The 24,129-nt window shown below is 41.1% G+C and overlaps 1 protein-coding gene across 1 annotated transcript in view; it reads left to right on the top strand.

The window, feature by feature from the left end:
- Nucleotides 1-1,306: 1,306 nt before the first annotated feature.
- COL4A4 (collagen type IV alpha 4 chain) overlaps nucleotides 1,307-24,129 on the top strand; it is a 120,339-nt gene continuing 97,516 nt past the window's right edge. Inside the window, exons 1-3 of the mRNA XM_007467929.1 lie at nucleotides 1,307-1,362; nucleotides 4,936-4,978; nucleotides 12,604-12,681. Coding sequence (XP_007467991.1) covers nucleotides 1,307-1,362; nucleotides 4,936-4,978; nucleotides 12,604-12,681 — 177 coding nt within the window. The remainder of the gene's footprint in view (nucleotides 1,363-4,935; nucleotides 4,979-12,603; nucleotides 12,682-24,129) is intronic.

Below are 24,129 nucleotides of genomic sequence, written 5' to 3'. Positions count from 1 at the left end.
AGATTTTATCCAGAAGTTTAAAAATAGTTTGTAACATTCTACACTCCCAGGTTCCTTCTCTCTGCCCAATTCTTACAGATACAGGTCTTCAGAGAAGCCAAAGTTTTAAAGATGAGACATTTCAGTTCGTTCAGCCAAAGAGATCTTTTATCAAAGCATACAGTTCTTTGAGTCAAAATATTTTTTCTTTTTTAAAATTGAGATAAAGTTCACAAAATAAAACACACCATCTTTACTCTTTTAAAGTTTATAATTCAGTGGTTTTTAGTGTTCTTAGAATGTTGTGCAACCATCACCACTATCCAGTTCCAGAACATTTCCATCACCCCAACTCTCCCCTTCTCCAACCCCTGATAATTACTAATTTATTTTCTGTCTCTATGGAGTTGCCTATTCTGGACATTCCATATACATGGAATTATACAGTATGTGATTTCTTTCACTTGGGATAAGGTTTTCAAGGTTCATCCATGTTGTAGCACGGATTGGTACCTCATTCCTTTTTATGGTCGCATAGTATTCCATTGTATGGATGTAACACGTTTTGCTTATCTATTCGTCAGTTGAAGTGAGTCGTTCCCATTTTTTGGCTATTGCAAATAATTCTGCTGTAAATATTCATGTACAAGTTTATGTGTGAACATATGTTGTCAGTTCTCTCGGGTATATACCTAGGAATGAAATTGCTGGGTCATATGGTAACTCTATGTTTAACTTTTTGACGACCTGCCAGAATGTTGTACCATTTTACATAAAAACATGTTTATATGTATTTGCTGTATGTAGGCAAAATGTGTATTTCTATACTAGGGGATTCCTTTTTAGTTTGAAAAAATAAAAAAAGCACTTGAAAGAATTGTAGCTTGGATTTTTAAGAGAAAAGATTAAATAGAAGAAAATTCCCCTTAGCAAAATGAAGCAATATTTTTTGTACAAGCATTACATACATATATCTTTTCATTTCTCAAAAATATATTTACGCTGTAAAGAATTTGAGAATATTTTTACTTCTAAGAATTAAAAATTAAGTGTTCAGTTTAACCATTGCTAAGAAAAGATTGTTATGTCGAAACACTGTTGAAGTTCCCCTTTAGAAAATATTTCCATCACTAACTCTGAATGATGAAAGTAATTATTTTCAACATTTTAATGCATACTCTGTTTTAAGAGATATATTTATATTTAACATATACAGACTTTAAACCCAGGACATAGAACCTCACTTGTAGATGAGAGTCTTCTGGAAGAGAAGAGTGGCAGAATGTTTTTTAAGTACCAAGATTTGACTATGAAGTAATTCGTGCACATGGCATTGGTAAGGCGCTCTTTCAGGTGGATCAAGCCCTTGGCCACAGATTCCTGGTGAGTGTCCTCAAGTACGATCACTGGTTTTTATTTAATAATTTCCCCTAAAGGTTGGTTCTGCAGGTGTAAATTATCTGAATGCTTCACATGTCAACAAGCCCAATTATTCCAGAAATCTATGGATTATGCCTGCTGCCATTCTGTGATTCATTTTTATTATTAAACAGCAGTCCTCTCTCCTCTCCGCCAGTTGCACCCACATGATCACCCAGTGGGAGGATGCACAAGGCCACAGATTCTTGCTCTTCTATTCACTGGGTTTGAATGGCAAAAACCTTCTCATATGTCCAGAGCAGCAGGGTCCCTATAACTAGAAGAGTTAGGACAATGCACTTCATGAGTGGGGTAGGCAGAATAAAGACCCCCAGAGATGTCCACACCCTAATCCCCAGAGCCTCTGAACGTGCTCTGCTATGTAGCAAGGGGGAATTATGGTTGTCAATGAAATTAAGGTTGCTAATCAGCTGACCTTGCCATGGCGAAATTATCCTGGATTATCTGGGTGGGCCCAGTATAATTAAAAGGGTCCCTAGAAGCGAAAGAGGGAGGCAGAAGAGTGAGAGTCGAGAAGGAGATGTGATGAAAAGAGCAGAGGTCAGAGGGTTGCAGCAAGGGAGAGACTCAGCTGGTCACTGCTGGCTTTGAAGGTGGAACGGACCGTGAGCCAGGGAATGCAGGCAGCCTTTAGAATCTGGAAAAAGCAAGGAAACTGAGTCTCCCTTGGAGCCTCCAGAAGGAACACAGCCCTGCCAGCACCTTGATCTTCTGCCAGTGAGACCTACTTCAGACTTCTGACCTCCAGAACCATAAGAGAATAAATTTGTATTGTTTTCAGCCACTGAGTTTGTGGTCATGTGTTACAGCAGCAGTAGGAAACTAATATGAGATTGTTGGAGGAGACTAAAAAAAATTTTGGGAATTAAGACAGGGAAATGTTAAATAGTGAAAAATGTGAGAAGTTTTGGAGCTGATGAACATGTATTGATGGGCAGTGAAGGGAGAGAGGGGGATGGGAGGGAGGACGCAATTCTTTCAGAAATGCAGCCAAGTCTTATTTATTTGGAGTGAATGTGAAGGAAACTTCAAAGTACTCTTCATTTTGAATTGTTCTTTAAAGGAAAAAAAAAGCAACCCCACTCCTAAGCGTATATCTGGAAAAGATGAAAATTCTAATTCGAAAAGGTAACATGCACCCCTGTGCTCATAGCAGCACTATTTACAATAGTCAAGACATGGAAGCAACCTAAGTGTCCGTCGACAGATGAATAGATAAAGAAGATATGGTGTAGATATATGCAATAGAATATTACTCAGCCATAAAAAAGTATAAAATAATGCCATTTGCGGCAGCATGGATGCAACTAGAAATGATCATACTAAGTGAAGTCAAGCAGAGAAAAACAAATATCATGTGATATCGCTTATATGTGGAATCTAAAAAATTGATACTAATGAACTTATTTACAAAACAGAAGCAGACTCACAGACATAGAAAACAAACGTATAGTTACCAAAGGGGAAAGAGAGGGAAAGGATAAATTAGGACTTTGGGATTAACAGGTGCACACTACTATATATAAAATAGATAATCAACAAGGACTTACTGTATAGCACAGGGAACTATGTTCGGTATCTTGTAATATATATTGGAAAAGAATCTGAAAAAGAATGTGTGTATATATATATATCTGAATCAGTTTACTGTAGACCTAAAACTAACACAGCATTGTAAATCAACTATACTTTAATTTTAAAAGAAACATAAAAATAGAATTGCCTTATTTTTTAAAAAAACCTGCTGTATTAAAAGAAAAAAGGAATTGCCTTATTTTAAAATATACTAAGCAGCAGGAGGAACAAATGGGGGGTGGGGTGGGGGGAGAAGGGACAGTCACAGGGATTCCGATCTGTCTGAAGTGCCACCTCCGAGCCACTCTGCCTACAGCCTTTTAGGCACGTTATCCAACATTTCTGAGTCAGTTTGCTCTGGTGTAAAATGTGGAAAAACCTACCCTGCCTACAGTTTTAATGAGACTATATATACGGAGGCCAAAATTGCTATAAGATGTAACCTGTCCTTATTTACAAATGTCCAAAGTGATAACGACCTGATTAAACAACAGTTGTTGTAAATACTTTGATTTAAAACAGTTTATTCCCTCTATTTAACACGTCTTTCCCCTTTTTCTTTTCTGATTTACTCCATTACTACACTGAAATGCCACCCTGGCCTTTACTGGAATTGTCATGAATTCCAAGAGAAGGGTCACAGAGAAGGGGGACTTTAGTGTGGAGGCCAGTGAGTGTGGGCCGGACCCACCCCCAGTCTCCCATCTCCTAGCCTGGGTCTCACGCAGAGGCACGGCTCTGTAGGTTTCTGTGATGCTTATCAGCATCTTAACGCAAGAAGAAGGAGCCGAGGATGGAGAAGTAAGGCTCCTTTGGACAGGAGGTTTCAGAGAGGAGACGGCTCTACACGAAACAAGGGAGAAGGCTGGCAGAGGGATCACAGCCTGAGTCTGGGCCCCTGTTCTCCTTCCATCCAAGCTCTGTTTTAAGGATTCAGGGCGATGATGGATGTGGAAGCTTTTGGACAATCATCGCCCGAGGCAGACATACGCAGTTTTGAGTGGTTGTCCTAGTCACTCCAGGCTGCTGTGACAAATACCATCGACTCGGGGGCTTATGAGCAATGCAAATTTATTTCTCACAGTTCTGGAGGCTGACAGTCTGAGATCCGGGTATCAGCATGGGCATGTTTTTGTGAGGACGCTCTTCTGGGTTGCAGACTGCTGGCTTCTCATCGTATCCTCACATGGGAGGACTGAGAGAGAGAGCTCTCCAGGTCCTTTTAGAAGGGGAATAATCCCATTGACAAGGACTGCACCCTCATGACCTAATACTCCCAAAGGCCCCACTTCCCAATACTATCACATGGGGGTTAGGATTTCAACATATGGATTGGGGGAGGACGCACACATTCAGTCTTTTTTTGGTTGCATCTTTCCCGTTAAAATTTCTATATAATAATGATGTTACCCCAGTTGGATTTCTGCCTCACTTATAAGACCCTGAACTACCTAACTCTCCCCTGACTTGTTCATATTGTTTCCCAAACCGTCTCCCCAGTCCGGTTAGGTTTCTTCCATCCTCCCTCCTTCTGGCTGGTTCCACTTAACAGCATCCAGGATACACTAGTCTTTGCAGCAGTTCCTGGACAAAGCTGCCTCCTTCCAGCTCTCCTCTAGTTTTCATTCTGAGGGTCGTCTCCCTCCACTCATCCGTCCATCCAGGTCTCACCTTCCAAGTGTCCCCACCGCACCCAGCACAATGAGGACCACACCAAAGGTTGTGAGTACTTGACTGATTAAAAGGAGGAAATATAGTGATGACATCCAGAGAGAGGATAACATTTATCTTATCACTTGTGACAATCAACTGGTGACAGTAGCCTTATTGGAAACTAAAAAGAAAGGTTTCTGGAGTTAATTCTTGTGTTCTTTTTCTTTTTAGTTTGTTTTGCATTAAAACCAGCAGTTTAAATTAATCTGCGTTTTTGCTTTTTCGTAGGTTGCTTGTACTTATTCTCTTTTCTGTACAACATGTGTACGGGGTAAGTCCATTAATGAGCTCTGATTGCATGTTGAAAATTCACTGTATTGAATGAATCATTTTTATTATAGTTTTTTAACCATTTTTAAAAATGCAAGTATAGTTAATTTACAATATTGTGTTAGTTTCAGGTGTACAGCAAAGTGATTCTATCTATCTATCTATCTATCTATATCTTGATTCTTTTCCATTATAGTTTATTACAAGATAAATATAGTTCCCTGTGCTATACAGTAGGTCCCTGTTGGTTATCTATTTTATATATAGTAGTGTGTATATGTTAATCCCAAACTCCTAATTTATCCCTCCCCTCCTTTCCCCTTTGGTAACCATAAGTTTGTTTTCTGTGTCTGTGTGTCTATTTCTGTTTTGTAAATAAATTCATTTGTATCATATTTTTTAGATTCCACATATAAGCGATATCATATATTTGTCCTTCTCTGGCTTATTTCACTTAGTATGATAATTTCTAGGTCCATCCATATTGCTGCAAGTGGCATTATTTCATTCTTTTTTATGGCTAATATACCATTTTATATATATATATATATATATATATATATATATATATGTTTACCACACCTCCTTTATCCATTCATCTGTTGATGGACATTTAAATTGCTTCCATGTCTTGGCTATTGTAATTAGTGCTGCTATGAACATTGGGGTGCATGTATTTTTTCAAATTAGAGTTTTCTCTGGATAAATGCCCAGAAGTGGGATTGCAGGATCACATGGTAACTCTATTTTCAGTTTTTTAAGGAACCTCCATACTGTTCCTCATAGTGCCTGAACCAATTTACATTCCCAGCAGCAGTGTAGGAGGGTTCCCTTTTCTCCACACCTTCTCCAGCATTTATTATTTGTAGACTTGTTTTTTTTTTTTTTTCCGGTACGTGGGCCTCTCACTGCCGCGGCCCCTCCTGCCACGGAGCACAGGCTCCGGACGCGCAGGCGCAGCCGCCCCGCGGCACACGGGATCCTCCCGGACCGGGGCACGAACCCGTGTCCCCCGCATCGGCAGGCGGACTCCCAACCACTGCGCCACCAGGGAAGCCCTATTTGTAGACTTTTTGTTGATGGACATTCTGACTGGTGTGAGGTGATACCTCATTGTAGTTTTGATTTGCATTTCTCTAATACTTAGCAATATTGAGCATCTTTTCATGTGCCTCTTGGCCATCTGTATGTCTTCTTTGGAGAAATGTCTATTTAGGTCTTTTACCCATTTTTTATTTGGTTGTTTGGCTTTTTTTTATATTAAGCTGTATGAGCTGTTTGTGTATTTTGGAAATTAATCCCTTATCAGTAGCATCATTTGCAAATATTTTCTCCCAGTCCATAAGTTGTCTTTTCATTTTGTTTATGGTTTCTTTTGCTTTGAAAAAGATTTTAAGTTTAATTAGGTCTCATTTGTTTATTTTTGTTTTTATTTCCATTACCCTAGGAGACAGATCCAAAAAAATTTTGCTGCGATTTATGTCAAAGGGTGTTTTGCCTATGTTTTCCTCTGGGAGTTTTATAGTATCCTATCTTACATTTAGGTCATTAATCCATTTTGAGTTTATCTTTGTATATGGTGTTAGAGAGTGTTCTAATTTCATTCTTTTACATGTAGCTATCCAGTTTACCCAGCACCACTTATCAAAGAAACTGTCTCTTCTCTACTATATATTCTTGTCTCTTTTGTTGTAGTGTAATTGACCATAGTACATGGTTTTATTTCTGGGCTTTCTATCCTGTTCCATTGATGTTTATGTCTGTTTTTGTGCCAGTACCATACTGTTTTGACTACTGTAGCTTTGTAGTATAACCTTAATTCACAGAGTGTGTTTCCTCCAGCTCCGTTCTTCTTAAGATTGTTTTGGCTATTTGGGGTCTTCTGTGTTTCCATACAAATTAAAAATATTTTTGTTCTAGTTCTGTGAAAAATGCAATTGGTAAATCGATAGTGATTGCATTGAATCTGTAGATTTCCTTGGGTAGTATAGTTATTTTGACAACATTGATTCTTTCAATCCAAATACATAGTATATCTTTCCATCTGTTTGTGTCATCTTTGATTTCTTTCATCAGTGTCTTATAGTTTTCAGAGTACAGGTCTTTTGCCTCCTTAGGTAGGTTTATTCATAGGTATTTTTTTTCTTTTTGATGTTATGGTAAATGGGGTTGTTTCCTTAATTTCTCTTTCTGATATTTCATTGTTAGTGTATAGGAATGCAAGAGATTTCTGTGCATTCATTTTGTATCCTGCAACTTTACCAGATTCATTTATGAGCTCTAGTAGTTTTCTGGCAGCATCTTTAGGATTTACTATGTATAGTATCATGTCATCTCTGCAAACAGTGACGGTTTTACTTCTTTTCCAACTTGGATTCCTTTCATTTCTTTTTCTTCTCTGATTGCTAGCACTTTCAGAACTATGTTGAGTGTAAGTGGTGAGAGTGGACATCCTTGTCTGGTTCCTGATCTTAGAGGAAATACTTTCAGGTTTTCACCATTGAGTATGATGTTAGCTGTGGGTTTGTCATATGTGGCCTTTATTATGTTGAGGTATGTTCCCTCTATGCCCACTTTCTATAGAGTTTTTTTTTTTTATCATAAATGGATGTTGAATTTTATCAAAGGCTTTTTCTGCCTCTGTTGAGATGATGATATGGTTTTTATTCTTCAGTTTGTAAATGTGGTATATCACATTGATTGATTTGCAGATATTGAAAAATCTTTGCATCCCTGGGATAAATCCCACTTGATGATGGTATATGATCCTTTTAATGTATTGTTGGAGTTGGTTTGCTGGTATTTTGTTGAGGATTTTTGCCTCTGTGTTCATCAGTGATTGGCCTATAATTTTCTTGTTTTGTGGTATCTTTGTCTGGTTTTGGTATCAGGGTGATGGTGACCTTATAGAATGAGTTCAGAAGTGTTCCTTCCTCTACAGTTTTTTGGAATAGTTTCAGAAAGTTAAGTGTCAACTCGTCTCTAAATGTTTGGTAGAATTGGCCTGTGACGCCATCTGGTCCTGGACTTTTGTTTCTTGGGAGTTTTTAAATCGCACATGCAATTTCAGTACTTGTAATTAGTCTGTTCATATTTTCTATTTCTTCCTGGTTCAGTCTTGGCAGATTGTACCTTTCTAAGAATTTGTTCGTTTCTTATAGATGGTCCATTTTATTGGCATATAGTTGCTTGTAGTAGTCTCTTCTGATCCTTTGTATTTCTGCAGTGTCAGTTGTAACTTCTCTTTTTTCATTTCTGATTTATTGATTTGATCCCTCTCCCTTTTTTCTTGATGAGTCTGGCTAAAGGTTTATCAATTTTGTTTACCTTTACAGAGAATGAGCTTTTAGTTTCATTGATCTTTTCTCTCGTGTTCTAGTCTCTATTTCATTTATTTCTGCTCTGATCTTTATGATTTATTTCCTCCCTTTATGATTAAAACCTTTGGGTTTTGTTCATTCTTCTTTCTTTATTATACTTTATAATAATTATAATAATTATACTTTATTATACTTTATTAATGATAATAATTATAATAATTATACTTTATTATATTATTAACAATTCACTCTCTGGGATTATTCTCTCATCTGTAAAAATGAAGTGTTGGATTAGATGAACTCTAAGGTTTCTTTTATATTCTACAGTTAAGACTGATTACCAAATTGCATAGGTATTAGAGATTTTTTTTTTTTAATTTATTTTGAAGATGTTGGGGGTATGAGTTTATTAATTAATTAATTTATTTTTGCTGTGTTGGGTCTTAGTTCCTATGCGAGGGCTTTCTCTAGTTGTGGCAAGCGGGGGCCGTTCTTCATCGCGGTGCACAGGCCTCTCAGTATCGCGGCCTCTTGTTGCGGAGCACAGGCTCCAGACGCGCAGGCTCAGTAGTTGTGGCTCACGGGCCTAGTTGCTCTGCGGCATGTGGGATCTTCCCAGACCGGGGCTCGAACCCGTGTCCCCTGCATTAGCAGGCGGATTCTCAACCACTGCGCCACCAGGGAAGCCCTAGAGATTTCTTTTGTTTTATAATATAACCCTTTCTTCAAAACTTTTTTCAGAGTGGGCAGGAAGTAGCTGGGCCATTACAAGATTAAATCAAGAAGTATAAGATTAAATTTGAACGTTTTAATTCTGGAGAAGGATAAGCCTAGAGCATTCCGTAATAAGCCCTCTTCCTTCTGCCTTCTCTCTAGAGAATCTAAGTTATTAAACCCAACTTCAGACATTTCTAGGAAATCCTAGTAGAGGCAGCCTTTAGTCAGGTTCATCTTGAGAAAGCCAGACTGGTTTAAATCACACTAGTGAACACACGTCTGTCTCTCCGTCCGCTAGCTTGGATCCACCCGATCCAACTTCGGTGATTTCAAGTTATCATAGGTCTTTGCAGAGTGAATCAAAATAGAAAGTTGCCATGCATTCTCCTTTCCCTTTTAGTCAGGAGCAAAAGCACATGCATTAAAGAATAGGACGCCCTAGGTTCTTGGCTTTGCCATTGATTCGTCTCTTAACCTGTTCAAGACCCAGTTTTCTCCTGTGGGAAGTGGGCATGATAAAATTTCCCCAACTTAGTTCACAGGCATTTCAGAGCATCACCTCAAATATGAACAGAAACATACTGAAATATTTGTGTGTGAATTATTTTTTCTCTTATCTGACTTTTCTAAGTTTCTTTTGTATTACATTCTTTTTTTTCTATTACAAAAGTCTACAGAGCACTAAATTTTACTTCCTTTGTTACTTATGTCTCATATAAGTGCATGTAACTCCTGAACCAAAGATTATTCTATCCTGGACCTTCCTACCAAATTCTGGTATGTGAAGATTCTAGAGATTTCACACAGAGAGTGGCTATACTGTAGGTGGGTTTTAAAGGTAGAGAAATAAATTGATTCAATCTCTATGAAAGGCAGTTTGGCATTATCTATCAGGATTTTAAATGCACATGCCTATTGACATAGCAATTTCCCTTTTTGGAATTTATCATACATATTTATTCTGACTTATGCATAAAGGTATATGCACAAGAATATTAGTTTAAAGGTAGTGTTTGGGAGCAAAAAAGGGAGATAATGAAATGACCATCAATAAGGACTGATTAAACAAGTTATCGTACTTTGTTTGGTGGATAGTCATATGTATTAATTCAGAATGATTAAGTGAGAAAAGCAAGGTACAAAGAAATATACCATTTGGGTAAAAATAAAACAAGGACAAAAATCACCAAAAGTGTGTGTGTGTGTGTGTGTGTGTGTGTGTGTATAATCATTGTGTAAACATGCTCATAAATGCCCAGACACGGCTTTGAAGAGAGCGATTACCTTTAGGGGAGGAAACCGGGGGCCAGAGTTGGAAGATAAAATGTCTTTTTCCATTACACTATTTTGTACTGCTTGAATGATCATGTGCATATGTTATTTGTTTTGCCAAAAAAACCCAATAAAAGTAAAAAATGCAAGACTGATTACTAATCTGGAAGTTAGTAAAATATTTTCTTTAACTTTCTATGCAACAAATATTTGTTTAAAAATAGCTGAGATAAAATAGATAGTGACTTTTCTTCTCTTGGAAGAAGAATGACACTGGTTTTTGAGAACGCCACTGTATTCCCAGTGAATGTGGTTTATATTTTGGATGTTGACTTGTCTGAGATATTGTCTTGATCTCTTTTTAATGGGATTATACAGTCTGTTTCTGAGGTGCAGTTTCTTCCTCTATAAATCCCCCCCCCCAAAGTGATGTTTTTGGGGATATGTCTGATGTAGACGAACTTTGTAGGGACTAAAATCACCTCGCTTTTTTCTTTTATTGGTCCAAGTCAAAGCTTTACATGTGTTCCTTTATTAGAATTCTGCTAATCTACTTTAAACTGATTCTTGTCTGAAGTTTAATTTTGCCACAAACATCTCAGTGATGCTTGGCACAACTAAATAAAAAAAAAACAAACTTGCCTTTATTTTCAAGCCATCTAATCAACTGACCTTCTTTTTTCTCTGGTTATTTTGATATTTCACTGAACACATAGTAATGAATCCCAACCTTAAATGAACCCAAGTGTTCAGCCTAGTTATTTTAAGTGCTTTCATGCTGTCCTGACCTGGCCCTGAGCATTTAAAAAATTGTTTTTACCTAATCAGGGTTTTGAACTTATTGTTTCTGCATTTATAGATAACAGGGTTCCTCAAAACTCGAGAGACATATGTTTCTGAAACTTCAAATACATTTTTTTAAACTTAAATTGCTTGGCTCTTGTCAAGGTTCATTTTTTTTATATACTTTTAATGACCCATAAGCGTTATGTTTATAAAGATGTCTTTTTTATTAATGTTTAAGTTAAAGATTTTTTATTGTGTCCGCACATACTTTTCATGAAAAAAGAGGTCTTAATTGTATGATTGAAAAGAAAAATGCATGCTGCTTAGGCTCCTTTCCCTCCCATCACATATACCTATACATTTGTGTGTATACATTTGTGTATTTCATGTGTACACATGTATATTCATGTACATAAGTATGTTTGTATATTTATGTATATATATATATCTTCTATCAGAACTGTACATATTGGTTCAGTTGTTTTATGTTTCCCCGTTATATGTTGGTCTAAAGGCTAAAGTCTACAGTGTTGTTAGTTTTAAGAGCTCTATCGGTTATAGAAGTGTGTGGTCCTGTCCACACCCTCGACTCCTGGCACCGAGAGGTGCTTTACCATATCCTTCCTCTCAACATGCGCCCCTGCCTGTGAACAAATGCTCAGTGCATTTTCACTGCAGGTGCATGATGCTGGCTGTCGTTAAGGATCTACTTATGGAAACAGTTCCTCTGGGACTATACTTCTGTATTGAAGTGACTGATGACTCACCATATACATAGAATTTGTGAGAAAAAGGGGCTGATTCTTCCCACGGGGCGTGCGTGCGTGTGCGTGTGCGTGTGTTAAAGTTAAGACAAGATGCGACTGTGGGGTCACTCTCTAAAGAGAGTTGAAGAAAAGCTAGCTAAAAGTGGGGAAAGTGCTCAAATTATTCAAGTCCAGGAGCTTTCTGGTTGAATCACACATTAAAGGGAGCCATCTTGGATTATTGGCAAATTGTAGGAAGAATAATTTTAATCCGAGTCCAAGGCTATGACTGCAGTTCTGACCCAGGAGGGCCTCCCTGTGGGACACATACCCTCGCTGATCTTGGAGATAAAGGAAGAGGGTCTTATTGAAAAAAAGCCAAGCTTATAATTTAAACTAGACACCACTGTGGTGTCTAGTTATGTACACAACTGCATAGTTAACATTCTAAGATTGTTCACAACTTGGTAAACGAAGTCTTACCGAGAGAGAGATTGCAGAAGTTTCTGGTTAAAGCAGAGTAGCTTTGTTTTTTTTTTTAAATCCTGGCTCACATAAACTTTTATCCTGCTCACATAACCATCACCTCTTTTATTATCAAGGCACAATGTAAGTTTTTGCCTTTTTATATATCAATATTAGTCTTTTCACAGTTTCAGAGGTAAAATTATACTGTGACATTCTCATGAGTTAGATAAACCAACAGTGCTTGTTATAAGGTATATACCATGTACCCATCGAGGTGATGAATACTGGTAAACTAAAGCAGATTCTTTACTTTCTAGGGTGGAAAGAAGTTTATTGGTCCCTGCTGGGGAAGAGATTGCTCTCTTTGCCAGTGCTTTCCTGAAAAGGGGTCTCGGGTAAGTGATGTAAAAATCAGCATGGGAAATGGGAGCGGGAAACGGGAAATTGCTAATCAAAGGGCATAAAGTTTCAGTTACGCAAAATGAATAAGTTCTAGAAATCTTCCGTCCAACGTTCTACCCACTCTCAGCAATAATGTTTTGTTCACTTAAAATTTTGTAGAATCACCTTGTACAGAAAGGATCCTGGTGCAAATGGTCCATGCCGGGTCGCCATTATTGATATTCATGTTGTATATCAACATTTTAAAGGCTCTGTTTGAGAAGTTCTGCAGTGAGTTAAAAAAAAAAAAACCTACTTAACTTTGTTTAAAGTAGTGTTTCCAGACATTTGACCACATGATTCTTTTCTGGACAACATCTATTAAAATCCCGTGGAATAGTGTTCTGTAATCGAAGTGAGAGCTGCATTTATCATGTGCTTCTTATGTGCCAGGCACTGTCCTATGTGCTCAAAATGCTTTAGCTCACTGATCCCACACAACAACTCTCTTCCCATCTTATGGTACCATCTTTGCAGTATCGAAGACTTCAGCACAGAGCAATTAAGTCCACCCAGGACGGTGCTCTAGATGACTACACCCGATTCTCTGCCCTGAGATGCACAGTAACCCTTACAGTATATAGGGTCTCTTACACATTTATTTATGAACCTCTCTCGTATATTCTGACAGCAGCAATTGGCAGGTACTAACTCATCCTTTTGATTAAAAATACTCCCACAATCTTCCAAGAAAAAGAGTATGTTTCAGAAGATTTGGACAGTTTTTGAGTCAGATCAGTGATCGTTTTGAAACATGTCCAAATCGATCCCACAGGGCTGTGTGTGACACTCAAAAAACACACATCAGTAAAGATGAGTCAACAAGGAGGTGAAATGTTACCTTTCTGAGAGAAAGGACCATTTTTTCTCCCACAGCATTGCTTTATCGCCACACGACTTGTGTGATACATGTGCAGGTCCTTCGTTGTGTTCTTGCTGTAAGCAGCTACCTTGTGGAGCTGAAGTTATGGCAGATCACTTTCTGCTTAAACGGATTTGTTTCTTCTTCAATAAAATTTTGGTGATCAGAATTTATCTCGAGCTTTTTCCAGCCACTTTCATGATACAATTTAAAAACTGCATTTCCAGGAAACAAAGTTAGGACCCTAAAAAAGAGCAGAAGTGCTTTAGCTTTTTTCATGTCAATAGACACAATACTCAGGAAAAAAGCCTGGCGTTTGTGTGAGGTTGTCCATGTAAACGTGCCAAGATTTTAAGACCCTTCGAGCTTGAGGCCCAAGAAAAATGTAGTGATCAGCTCCGTGGCAGGAATGGGATGCGGACACCACAAAACAAAGAGGGACAGTTGTTTTGATGAAGCCGGCTAGGTGTGGTCATCTGATTTAATGATGTCGAGACATTTTTTTTTTTTTGCTGTCACAGCTGGTTGGAGGGGGGTGCTACTGGTTCTAGTGAGTCACAGGCCATGGATGCTCTTCAGTGTCTACAATGCACAGGACGGCCCCACATGAAAGAACTGAAAGAACTAGCCATCCTCAAACGCCAGTAGTGCCAAGGTTGAGAAACCCTGCTTTAATCCTACAGCAACTCTCCGAGGCCAGTAGGATTATTACCAGTATTTCCATTGGTCAGTACAAGGAATCTGGATTTACAAGAATTTTAAATAACCTGCTACTATGTGGAAGAGGCAGGAACCACCTCCTGGTATTTGGTCTCAGCCCCCGAGTTTGCCCCGTGATCAATGAGAAGAGGATTACACTCAGGTTCAAGCACCAGTTTTAGCCTTAACTTTTGGGAGCCCTAGTGGCGGCTTGAATCTGCCCAAGCCTGGCAGTTTCCTCTGCCCAGTTTTCTCATATTTACCTGCTTGGTGCTTTGTCTTCTGTGTCCTTGGGCCGTAAAACCATTGTAAGCATTTGCACGTCTAGAGGATGCTCTGTCTCTCCCATCACACAGTCTTCAGCGCCGTGGGTCAGGAGGGCTCACGGGGGTGGGCTGCGCCCCACCCCGCTGTCTGCGTCCCTGCTTCTGGGTGGTCAGGGAGAGCTGTGTGCGGAGCACCGCCAACCTCTGCCCTTCCTGGCACAGATGGGTCCTTTGTGACGGCACACGTTGCTGGTGATGTTTTCCAGCTAGGAATTTGGGAGCGTGGCTTGTGCATACCCGGCAGGTGGTTTGGAGGCGACCAGCCAACTCGCCCATCGTCTCTCGAGCCGCAGTGACAGCTCAAGGTGCACTATAAAGATAGGAACGTACTGAATTCTGAGGGTTGAGGCTCTGCCCGAGGCGGCATAGCACGTGAGTGGAACAGCCAAGCCTTCCTAAGAAGGAAATGATTCCTCTCATATGGTTGAATGGCTGAGTGAGTGGTTTTTTCAGCCCCAAATCAAAACTGCTGTGTCTGCAGCGAGGGCTGGGTGCCAGGCTGGGTGAGGGTTTCAATTGGAGATGGAAGCTGAGGTTTGAGGGGGAGTTGGGATGCATTAAAGGGCAGGTGCCAAGGGGGGCTCCTTCATCTCACCGCTGTACCCCTGGAGGCTCACAGCCCAGCCTCAACACGTGTTCTCATCAGTAATCACTGTGACCTCCCGTTGGACCATCTCCTGCTGCATCAGCTGGGCCACTCACTCTCCCATGAACATAATCTAAATATTCCCACTCCTCTACCTTTTTATTTTTTTAAAAGAATAATTATAGTAGTTTTTATTATAATATTCATATATGCTTATTATAGACCATTTAGATAATACTGGAAAACTAGAAGGCACAAAATAAATCATCCATGGATTCACTACCAGGAAGCAGTCACTCAATATTTATTAATTTTTTGACACACCACCTCTACCCTTTTCTTGAAAGCCTTCCCACTTCCACTCGGCCTCCATCTTGAGCCCTCCTCAAAGGAGCTCAGAAGAGACGCTGCCCCCATAAGGCCTCCTGCCTGTCCCAGCCGGTGTGGATGGGTCCCCCCGTGTGAACCTGCTTCCCTTCCGTGATGCTTCTCGTACCCTGACCTGGAGCTCTGCTTGGGTTCGAGTGTGGATATGTCTGACCCTCTTGATTAGATTGTCAGCCTATGCTCCTTAAAGGGGGCTGTGTGGACATGTGCGAAATGTTTATGCTGGCTCCCAGCCCATCGTGGATGCTCTAGAAATAGAAGTTGCCTATGTTGGTTTCTCCTCCTTGAGAGATGGGGGTCCTTTTTTGGTATTTCTTTGAGGTGATCACAGTAGATGGCACCTAACAGGTAGTTAATAAATACACATAAATCAATAACTTAAAATTCAGAGTTCATCCTGGACAGGATTTGGGAGCCTGAGCTGGTGGCCACATGCAGCATGTACGTGGGGACACCCGCCAAGTCCAAAGGAAACGGGAACGGAATTAGTGGGAAGTCTCTCCCCTGAGTCTTTTTTCCCCTACACACAACATGTAAACCTGGTAGTAAGTGACCCTCTCACAGAGCTCAGATTTTCTTGGAATTTCAGGTAGGGCCAGAAATAAGCACTTTGAGCCACAGAAAGGAGCATGACCGTTGCTGTACTCAGACCTTTTAAAGGTTCAGTAGCATCAGTGTGGGACACTGGGGCTTACCCCTTTGGTCTTTTTGGTTTGCAGAGCCCTCACCTGGGAAATAAGGGTTTGTACTGGAGGGCTGGTCCTGTCCCTTCCAGCCCTAACACCCTGTGGTTCTGTGATGTGCGGCACGACTTTTTACATGTGACAGCGATTTAATGGCTTCCAAAATACTTTGTGACTCTGCCTAACGTTTACCCAAACATCATTATGGTCCCTCTTTAAGGATATGAATGAGGTGGACTTGGGCAGGATTTTAAATTATTCTTTATCTGTTTCAAGGGAAGAATCTCTGTTTCTTTGATGGAGGTCTTCTTGTAGGGAAACTTACATATCTTCATAGACTAGGATGCGACCTTTTGTAAGTTCTGTTTTAGTAACTAGTTTGATAATAAAGACACCTTCTATACTTTTTTCCAGAATAAAATATATTTGTATTGTTTTCCATTCAAGGGAGTCTAGTAACTGTTAAGTCAATAGAACTTTACAATTTGGTAGTTTTATACACAAGAAGGTCAAATGGCTTAAAACTCAAGGCCTGTCTTAGTTTTTTTTTGGTTTGAAAACCCAAATCACACATTAGCAAACCAGTCTTTCCTTTGGGACTTTTAAATCACTAAAGTATATACAAGTATCTTTCTTGCAATTTCATTCACTTTTTCCTCACACTCCTAAGAGCTTGCATTCCATTATAAAAATGGAATTTCCTTGGGTAGTTTTAACTGTTGTTAACATTTTTCATATCATTAAATTATTTGCACACAAAGTTCTAGAATTCAACCTCTTTATCACTCACACAGCTGCGTTCTAGTACACTCTCTAACTGTAGCCTGATAAATGGTTCAGAGCAATTATTTTCATGTCCCAAAGTTTGCGTAAGTCAATTATGTTACATTTTGATAGAAGCAAGTTCCAGTGACAATGGAGAAGTTGGCAAATTTGGTCTGTCACCACCCCTTCGTGTTTTGGTTCTGATTTCTTTTTTCTTGCTGCTTCTTTCTCCTCCAAGCACCAACTCCCTAGCTCCTTGTGTCTCTACTGGAGAATTCTCTGATAGATGCTGACACACTCAGCGGCCTTCAGGGGACAGCAGGTGACCTGAGTGAGGGGCCCTGGGAAGGGTCCTCAGCTTTGGGGACCATATGAGGAGCAGAGCAGTGCGCTTGTCATGTAAAGGCATCAGAATTCAGAATTAAACAAACAACATAGTGCCTAACAAACAAATTTCCTGGTAGAATTCAACCCGCCACGTGCCAGCTTGTAACTGGTTTAGCTTGTTTAAGTATTCTCCTTGTCATGAATATTAAGCTTAAATTTTGAAGAATGGAAAACTTGCAGAAGTTAAAAGAATGAATCTTTTATGTCAGTGCATGAGGAAGTATTTCTGAACAGGGTACGGGAGACCCGGGGGGTAGAGGGGGAATATATGCCTATCGTTTTATATTATTTGGCCTATTAGCTGTCACTAATAGCTGATATCTATACAGAGGAATAACTCCAACTAATTAACATGGCTTTCAGCATGCTTGACAATCTCTCTCTTTAGATCCAGCATTTGTGCTTGAAAAAGGAGAGAAAACAAGCTCATATTTGCCTGCTACTTTCATTAAATAATTTGCCAGTATTTTTTACCAAACAGGCCAAGTGTACAAAACCTCACTGAGGAATCCTAGTTGCAGAGGAGGTCTGAAGGTAGATTTTGGCATCTCTGCCCCAGTCAGTCACCTCATTAAACGGGCAGTGATTTGCAGCCTGAACCCTTGGTCTCCTGTGTGGAGTTCAGTCCCATAGCAACGATGATTGCTGAGCTCTGCGACCCAGTGTGAACCGTGGCCAGGCAGGCGCAGAGCTCAGCAAATGTGGGACTAGGCTGAACTTGAGAGGATCAAAGTCATTACCAAAGTGGAGTCAGCCTTTGTTGGTGGTGAGAAATAAGGTGCATCTCAAAGCAGGGCGTATTCCACGTAGGAACACAGGGAGTGGTGTTTGAGATTCTGAGAATACCTCTCTAGTGTAAAGGTAGCATCCGACTAAACTAGTTAAAATGCTGAATTACAGAGTTTTTAGGAAAGAAAAGTGTATTTCTCCTTTCAAATACCATTTTCAATAAGTTGCCAAGAAATCCACAGGGAAACAGCTATGTCTCCAAGGTACTCTTTTGCCACTCCTCTGTCATACATACATGAACTTGCAGTTCACTCAGCAAATAAACATTCATTCATTCCATTCATTCAGCAAACAGCCATTGAGCATTCACCATGTGCCAGGCATCTGACGAGGCTGTGAGACCTCGGGGATAAATAGCACAGTCCCTGTGGCCTGGAGCTCGGTTTCCAGCAGGAGAGACAGATTCACCTCCCAGCCATTATTTCTGGCCTGATGAGTGCCAGGCGTGGGGTGGTCTAGGTGCTTGGGATGCATCAGGGAAGAGAACAGACGAAGATCCTTGTGCCCTCCCCAGGTGGATATTTGGTGCCCTACCTTGATTTTGCACTGGAGCCTGTGTGTGTGGTAGACAGTGCCAGGAAGCTTGGACCTGGTGGAACCGGCAGTCAACTAGCAGTGGCCTGGTGGAAGCATGGTGTGTTCATTCCTAGGGCCGCTATAGTAATGACCACATATCTGGTGGCTTTAGACAACAGAAATTTATTTTCTCACAAGTTCTAGAGGCCAGAAGTCCACCAGCAGGGTGTCACCATTGCCATATGCTGTCCATAGGCAATAGGGGAGACCCCCATTCCCTGCCTCTTCCAGCCTCTGGTGGCTGCCGGCGTTCCTTGGCTTGTGGCTGCATCACTCTCATCTCTGCTTCCATCTTCACATCAGCTTCTCCTCTGTGTGTCTGTTTCAAATCTTCCTCCATGTCCCTCTTATAAGGATACATATAATGGCATTTATACCTATATAACGCAGGACAAAATCCTCATCTCAAAATCCTTAACTTTACCACATCGTTTGCCACCTAAGGTGATATGCACAGGTTCTGGGGTTAGGGCGTGGACATACCTTTTTGTGGCCACCCTTCAAACCACTGCAAGTGTTTGGGCAGAGAGAACAGCCCCTACTGAGGCCCTGAATTGAGAAGGAGACGGGGTGGTATGTTTGGTGGACCAAAAGGTGACTGGAAAGGTTTGATCCTGCAGGTGAGGGAGCAAGTGGTAAGGGATGCAGTTGAAAAAGCAGAGATACAGTTTATGCTGAAGAATAAGCAGAGGATTCAAAAGATTCTAGGAAGAGTAGAAACAGGTTGAATTTGCGTTATAAGAAGATCGTTCTGGCAGCTCTTTGGAGAATACAGGGATGGTGGTGCGGGTGGGAGCAACATTAGGAAGGACGTCAGGAGGCCGCCATCGCTGCCCCGGTGGAGGTCACGGTGCCTTAGCAAGGGCGTGGGCGTGGGCGTGGACAGAGAGGATGGATGTTGGAATGTTTGGGAGGCAGACTGGTCGGGAGAAGGAGGCTCCATGCAGGGTGGTTGGGGGTTAGGGTTAGAGGCGCCCAGGGTGCCCAGGGGCATGAGAGCAGCTGTGTGGGTGGCGGCCTCTGGCCGAGGAGCACGTTTTGGGGGATGATCCTGAGTCCAGCTTTGCATGTGGACGTGTGGCCGGGGGTCCTGAAGGGCGTCCGGGTGAGCGAGGGAAATAGAGGGGGTGCTCAGAGTTGGACGTCATTGACCCCATAGAGATGGATGAGTTTGCCCAAGAGAAAGCGAGAAGAGGGGAGGGCGGCCCAGTGGAGTTGCAGGGGCAATCCCACCCAGCCCGCCTGCCCCCAGAGGAAGGGAGACACAGGCAGGAGAAAAACAGGGCCAGGGCCAGGGGCAGGGACACCAGGAGAGCAGAGCAAGGAAGAGGGAGGGAGAGACGCCTGGGTTCAAGCTTCTCAGGCGCCGACCAGGAGCTCTCAGCGCTGCCTGTTCCGTTCCCACTGCAGGTGGGCGATGGTGGGCTGATGTTGCCGTTTCTAAAAATGGGAAAACCACTCTTCCCATGACCTGGCTCAAGGGGTGACCTTATTTTTTTTTTATTGAAATATGGTTGATTTACAGTGTTTCAGGTGTGCAGCAAAGTGATTCGGTTTTATACACACACACACACACACACACACACACACATTTTAAGATTATCTTCCATTTTAGACTATTATAAGATATTGAATATAGTTCCCTGTGCTATACAGTAGATGGGGGACCTTATTTATTGTTCGGTGGCAAAGCCGTGTCTTCTAGTTCTCAGTGCAGTGTTTTTTTCCCACTGCACCAAGCTGCCTCTTAAGAAAACAGCTGATCTTTTTCTTATATTTTGTATCTATATCATAGGAGATGATGGATGTTCACTCCACTTATTGTGATAGTCATTTCGTGATGTGAGTTAAATCATTATGCTGTACATCTTTTTTATCTTTTTTGTTTATTTGTTTGCTGCACCGTGCGGCTTGCAGGATCTTGGTTCCCCGACCAGGGATCGAACCTGGGACTCAGGAATTCCCACTGTTTTACTGAGATATAATTGATACACCACTGTGTAAGTTTAAGATGTACAGCATAGGGAATTCCTTGGTGATCCAGTGGTTAGGGCTCCACGCTTTCACTTCTGAGGGCTGGTTCAATCCCTGGTCAGGGAATTAAAATCCCACAAGCCGTGTGGCACGGCCAAAAAAAAAAAAAAAAAGAACGTGGAAGAAAAAAAAGATACAGAAAATATAGCTTATTAATTGAATAAAAAGACATTAATAAGTGAGTTTTACCTGACTGGTTTGGAAGACCACCTTATTGTCCTGCTTATGTTTGTGAAAAAAAAATAGTATTCATTTTATATCCATTAAAAAAAAAAAAAGAACACAGCTGAAGATCCTGAGTCAGCGTTACTACAGGCTAAACTGACAAATTTATGCCCTCATTGAGTGAGGTGAACTTAAGGTACAAGAAAATACTCTGCCATTGCAGTCCGGTCTCCTTGGATTGTCTACTCTTTGAGTAAAACCTTTTTGTTACTTATTTTATGATCCTTCTAGATCTCCAGCAGTCCTTACATCTGTGATACAGGAGGACCCTGGAGGCACCAGCTCTTTAGCTGCGCATTGATTCCCGTTTGAGGGTTTAAGTGATGTTATAGTGCCACCTAGGGGCTGAATCGTTAAATTACAGTCAAGTGTTTAAAAAGGCAGAGGGGTGCTGCCGAAGGCTTCTTTGCTGATTTTAATAATAAAAGGCCATGAGTATATGTTTAGAATTTATACTGTGCAAGGCAGTAGCCAAGGTGCTGAGGTGGTAATAAAAATTTACACGGATTCCTGGCCTCAAAAATCTTACTGGACGACATCACCCCAAGCAGATATTAAAGTAACATGCACAAAACAATAATGGGAAATGGGTGCTGAGCCTATTTAGGTATTATGTTAATTGTTTGAGGTTGGACATGAGAGTTTGTACCAGAGTGAGATTAATAAGGACTAGGGTGAAAAGGGAAGCATGTATGACTCTGCTTCCCCAGGTGGTAGCCAAGTGGCCTTGGGTCACTTGCTTCATCTCTCTGAGGCTCAACTTCCTCATTTCAGAATGAAAAAGTAGATACAGGATGACTTTTTGCTTTAAGGATGTAAGGACTCCATGAGAAGAATGCACAGTGCTGTGTCAGTGCCCAGAATGGAGTAAGTGCTCAGTGAAGGGTACGCTAACGTCGTCATCATCATTTTCATCATTGCTGTCATCATAGTTTTGGTTGGAGGAAGGTTGAATTTGAGCTACAGATGGACAAAGGCTGCTATTGCCTCAGGCAAACAGAAGGCGCAAGTGTAATTGGAGCAGAGGGTGTAGGTGTGGACACACAGGGACTAGGGTTGGCTGGGGTGGAGGAAGGTAGACTGTGCTCATGGCAGGTGTTGATGGAAGCAATAACACAGCAAAGGGAAGATTGAAGGTCAGTTGACAGTTACATGTGGAAATGGGGAGGAGACTGGAGGTAGAGAAGCTGGGGAGGCTGGTGCTTGTGTCCCCGACCTGAGATGACCAGACCACGACCCAGGGTCTCCACGGTGGGATGAAAGAAAGACAGACACCTGAGATTTAATTCAAAGAAAGATGTGATAGGCTTGGTCTTGGGACGGAATGGATAAGGAGGGAAAGGGGGATTACCAAAGCTGACAGCTGCGTGGGGAGTTTAAATGATGGAAGGAACCAAGTTGCCGTCTGCTGAGTCAGGGAAGAAAAAGGCAGGGAAACTAGTCTGGGATGATGAGCTCACCTCTGATATGATGAGTGTAAATTTACAGGGAAGGAGATTCAAGGAAGTTTCTAGAAAACAGATGGGACTAGAAAATTAGATTTGAGAACCACAAAATTGGAGGTCTTTAACTCATTTGATGAATACCATTGTTTCCCCCCCAAAAAAAACTTCATAAGAGAAAATAAAATACATCAAGATAAAATTTTTAAAATATTTACAAATAAGGCTGGAAGCAGTTGAAATGTCGTGGTAGGCAGAGCGTGAGTGTGGTTTAGTGCAGGGACCCTCCCTGGTGCCAGGATGACGCCGTGGAAGGAGGTGAGGTTTGGAGAGAAACTGACTGATCCAGGTATGAACTCAAGCTCACTAGGCACCTCAGTTTGAGTAAGCTATACCCCCCTAGGCTTTCCTCATTTCTACAGGGATAAAAATCTCAGTGTTGCTGGTTGGATTAAGTGAGGAAAGGTAGGGACGCTGGGAGGCGCATAACCAAGCTTAATAAAGAAATACCTTCCCCTTCCTGCGACACTTTTGATGGTCAGTGTCATGATCTTATTGACCAAGGGTAATTTGGAAATTTATGTGTAACTAGTATAATAAAAGCATCTTTCTTACTCATTTGTTTTTTCGTTCATTCATTTATACTTCCTTGCACTGATTCTCTGGTTAAAAAAGAGCAAGAACTAGTTGCACAAAAAGTGTGTTTGCACATGCATTTGTCATTGTATATCTGTAGCTATTTCTCTCAATCCTCATACTGCTAAAATGACAAAGGATTTCTTAGATTTCTGTCATTCCCCATAGGGTTTGGGCCCTGGAGGCAAGCAGATCAGTGGCAGCCCAAAAGGCTGTTGTGGAGATTTGCGTTTTAAAAATGTACATATCCTCTTATCCATTGATCTCGTCTGCCAAATGTCGTGAAATAAAAATAGTTTGATCTTAGCCCAGCTCAAGAAACGTGCCTGACACAGACGATTAACAAGGCAGAATCCTAAAGGAATGTTCCGGCTTCAGAGAGCCAGGTGTAGGATTCCATGTCCACTCCGATCGCCTCCATCCTTTATTTGTACAGCTGGCCCGAGAGCCCAGTGCGCCTGTAGCCACAGTGGGGAGGCACGTATAACAGGTCTGATGACACGGTGTCAGCCTGGCCTTTGGGTAGAAGACGATGGCCTGGTGGCTTCCCATGGCATGCCAGAGCTTCCTCAGCTGTCAAGCCGATTGGCATTTCTGGATTTAGTGAATCCGTTTTCTGACTTCACTGTCTCTCACGGGAAGTCGGAAACCACAGAGGCAATTCCATGAAAAAAAAAAAAAAAGGAGAAATTCAGAGATCCCACATCTGGAAGCCAGCCATTCCCCTGGGCATTTTTTCTTTTTGCTACAGTGACTTCAGTGCAGTGGTCCATTGCCCATCGTGGGTGGAGGGTGCATGGGCAGGAGTGGACTATTTCTTTAAAAAATTTTTATTTTAAAGATGCAAAATTCCTGTGATTATTTAATGATTCTGTAGTTATAGAAATGTCTTTTCTGGGCTTGTTATTTATGTATGCCCCTTCATCCTGAAGTTAATTCTGGTGTAGTCTGATAAATTAGTAAGCTCAACTATTTACTTTTAAAATCGTCTTCTTTTACTGACTC

The sequence above is a fragment of the Lipotes vexillifer genome, unplaced genomic scaffold, assembly GCF_000442215.2.
Source record: "Lipotes vexillifer unplaced genomic scaffold, Lipotes_vexillifer_v1.1 scaffold367, whole genome shotgun sequence".
In the NCBI taxonomy this organism is placed as follows: domain Eukaryota; kingdom Metazoa; phylum Chordata; class Mammalia; order Artiodactyla; family Lipotidae; genus Lipotes; species Lipotes vexillifer.
The sequence above is the reverse complement of the archived record's forward strand: the minus strand, read 5'-3'. Positions and strand labels throughout refer to the sequence as shown.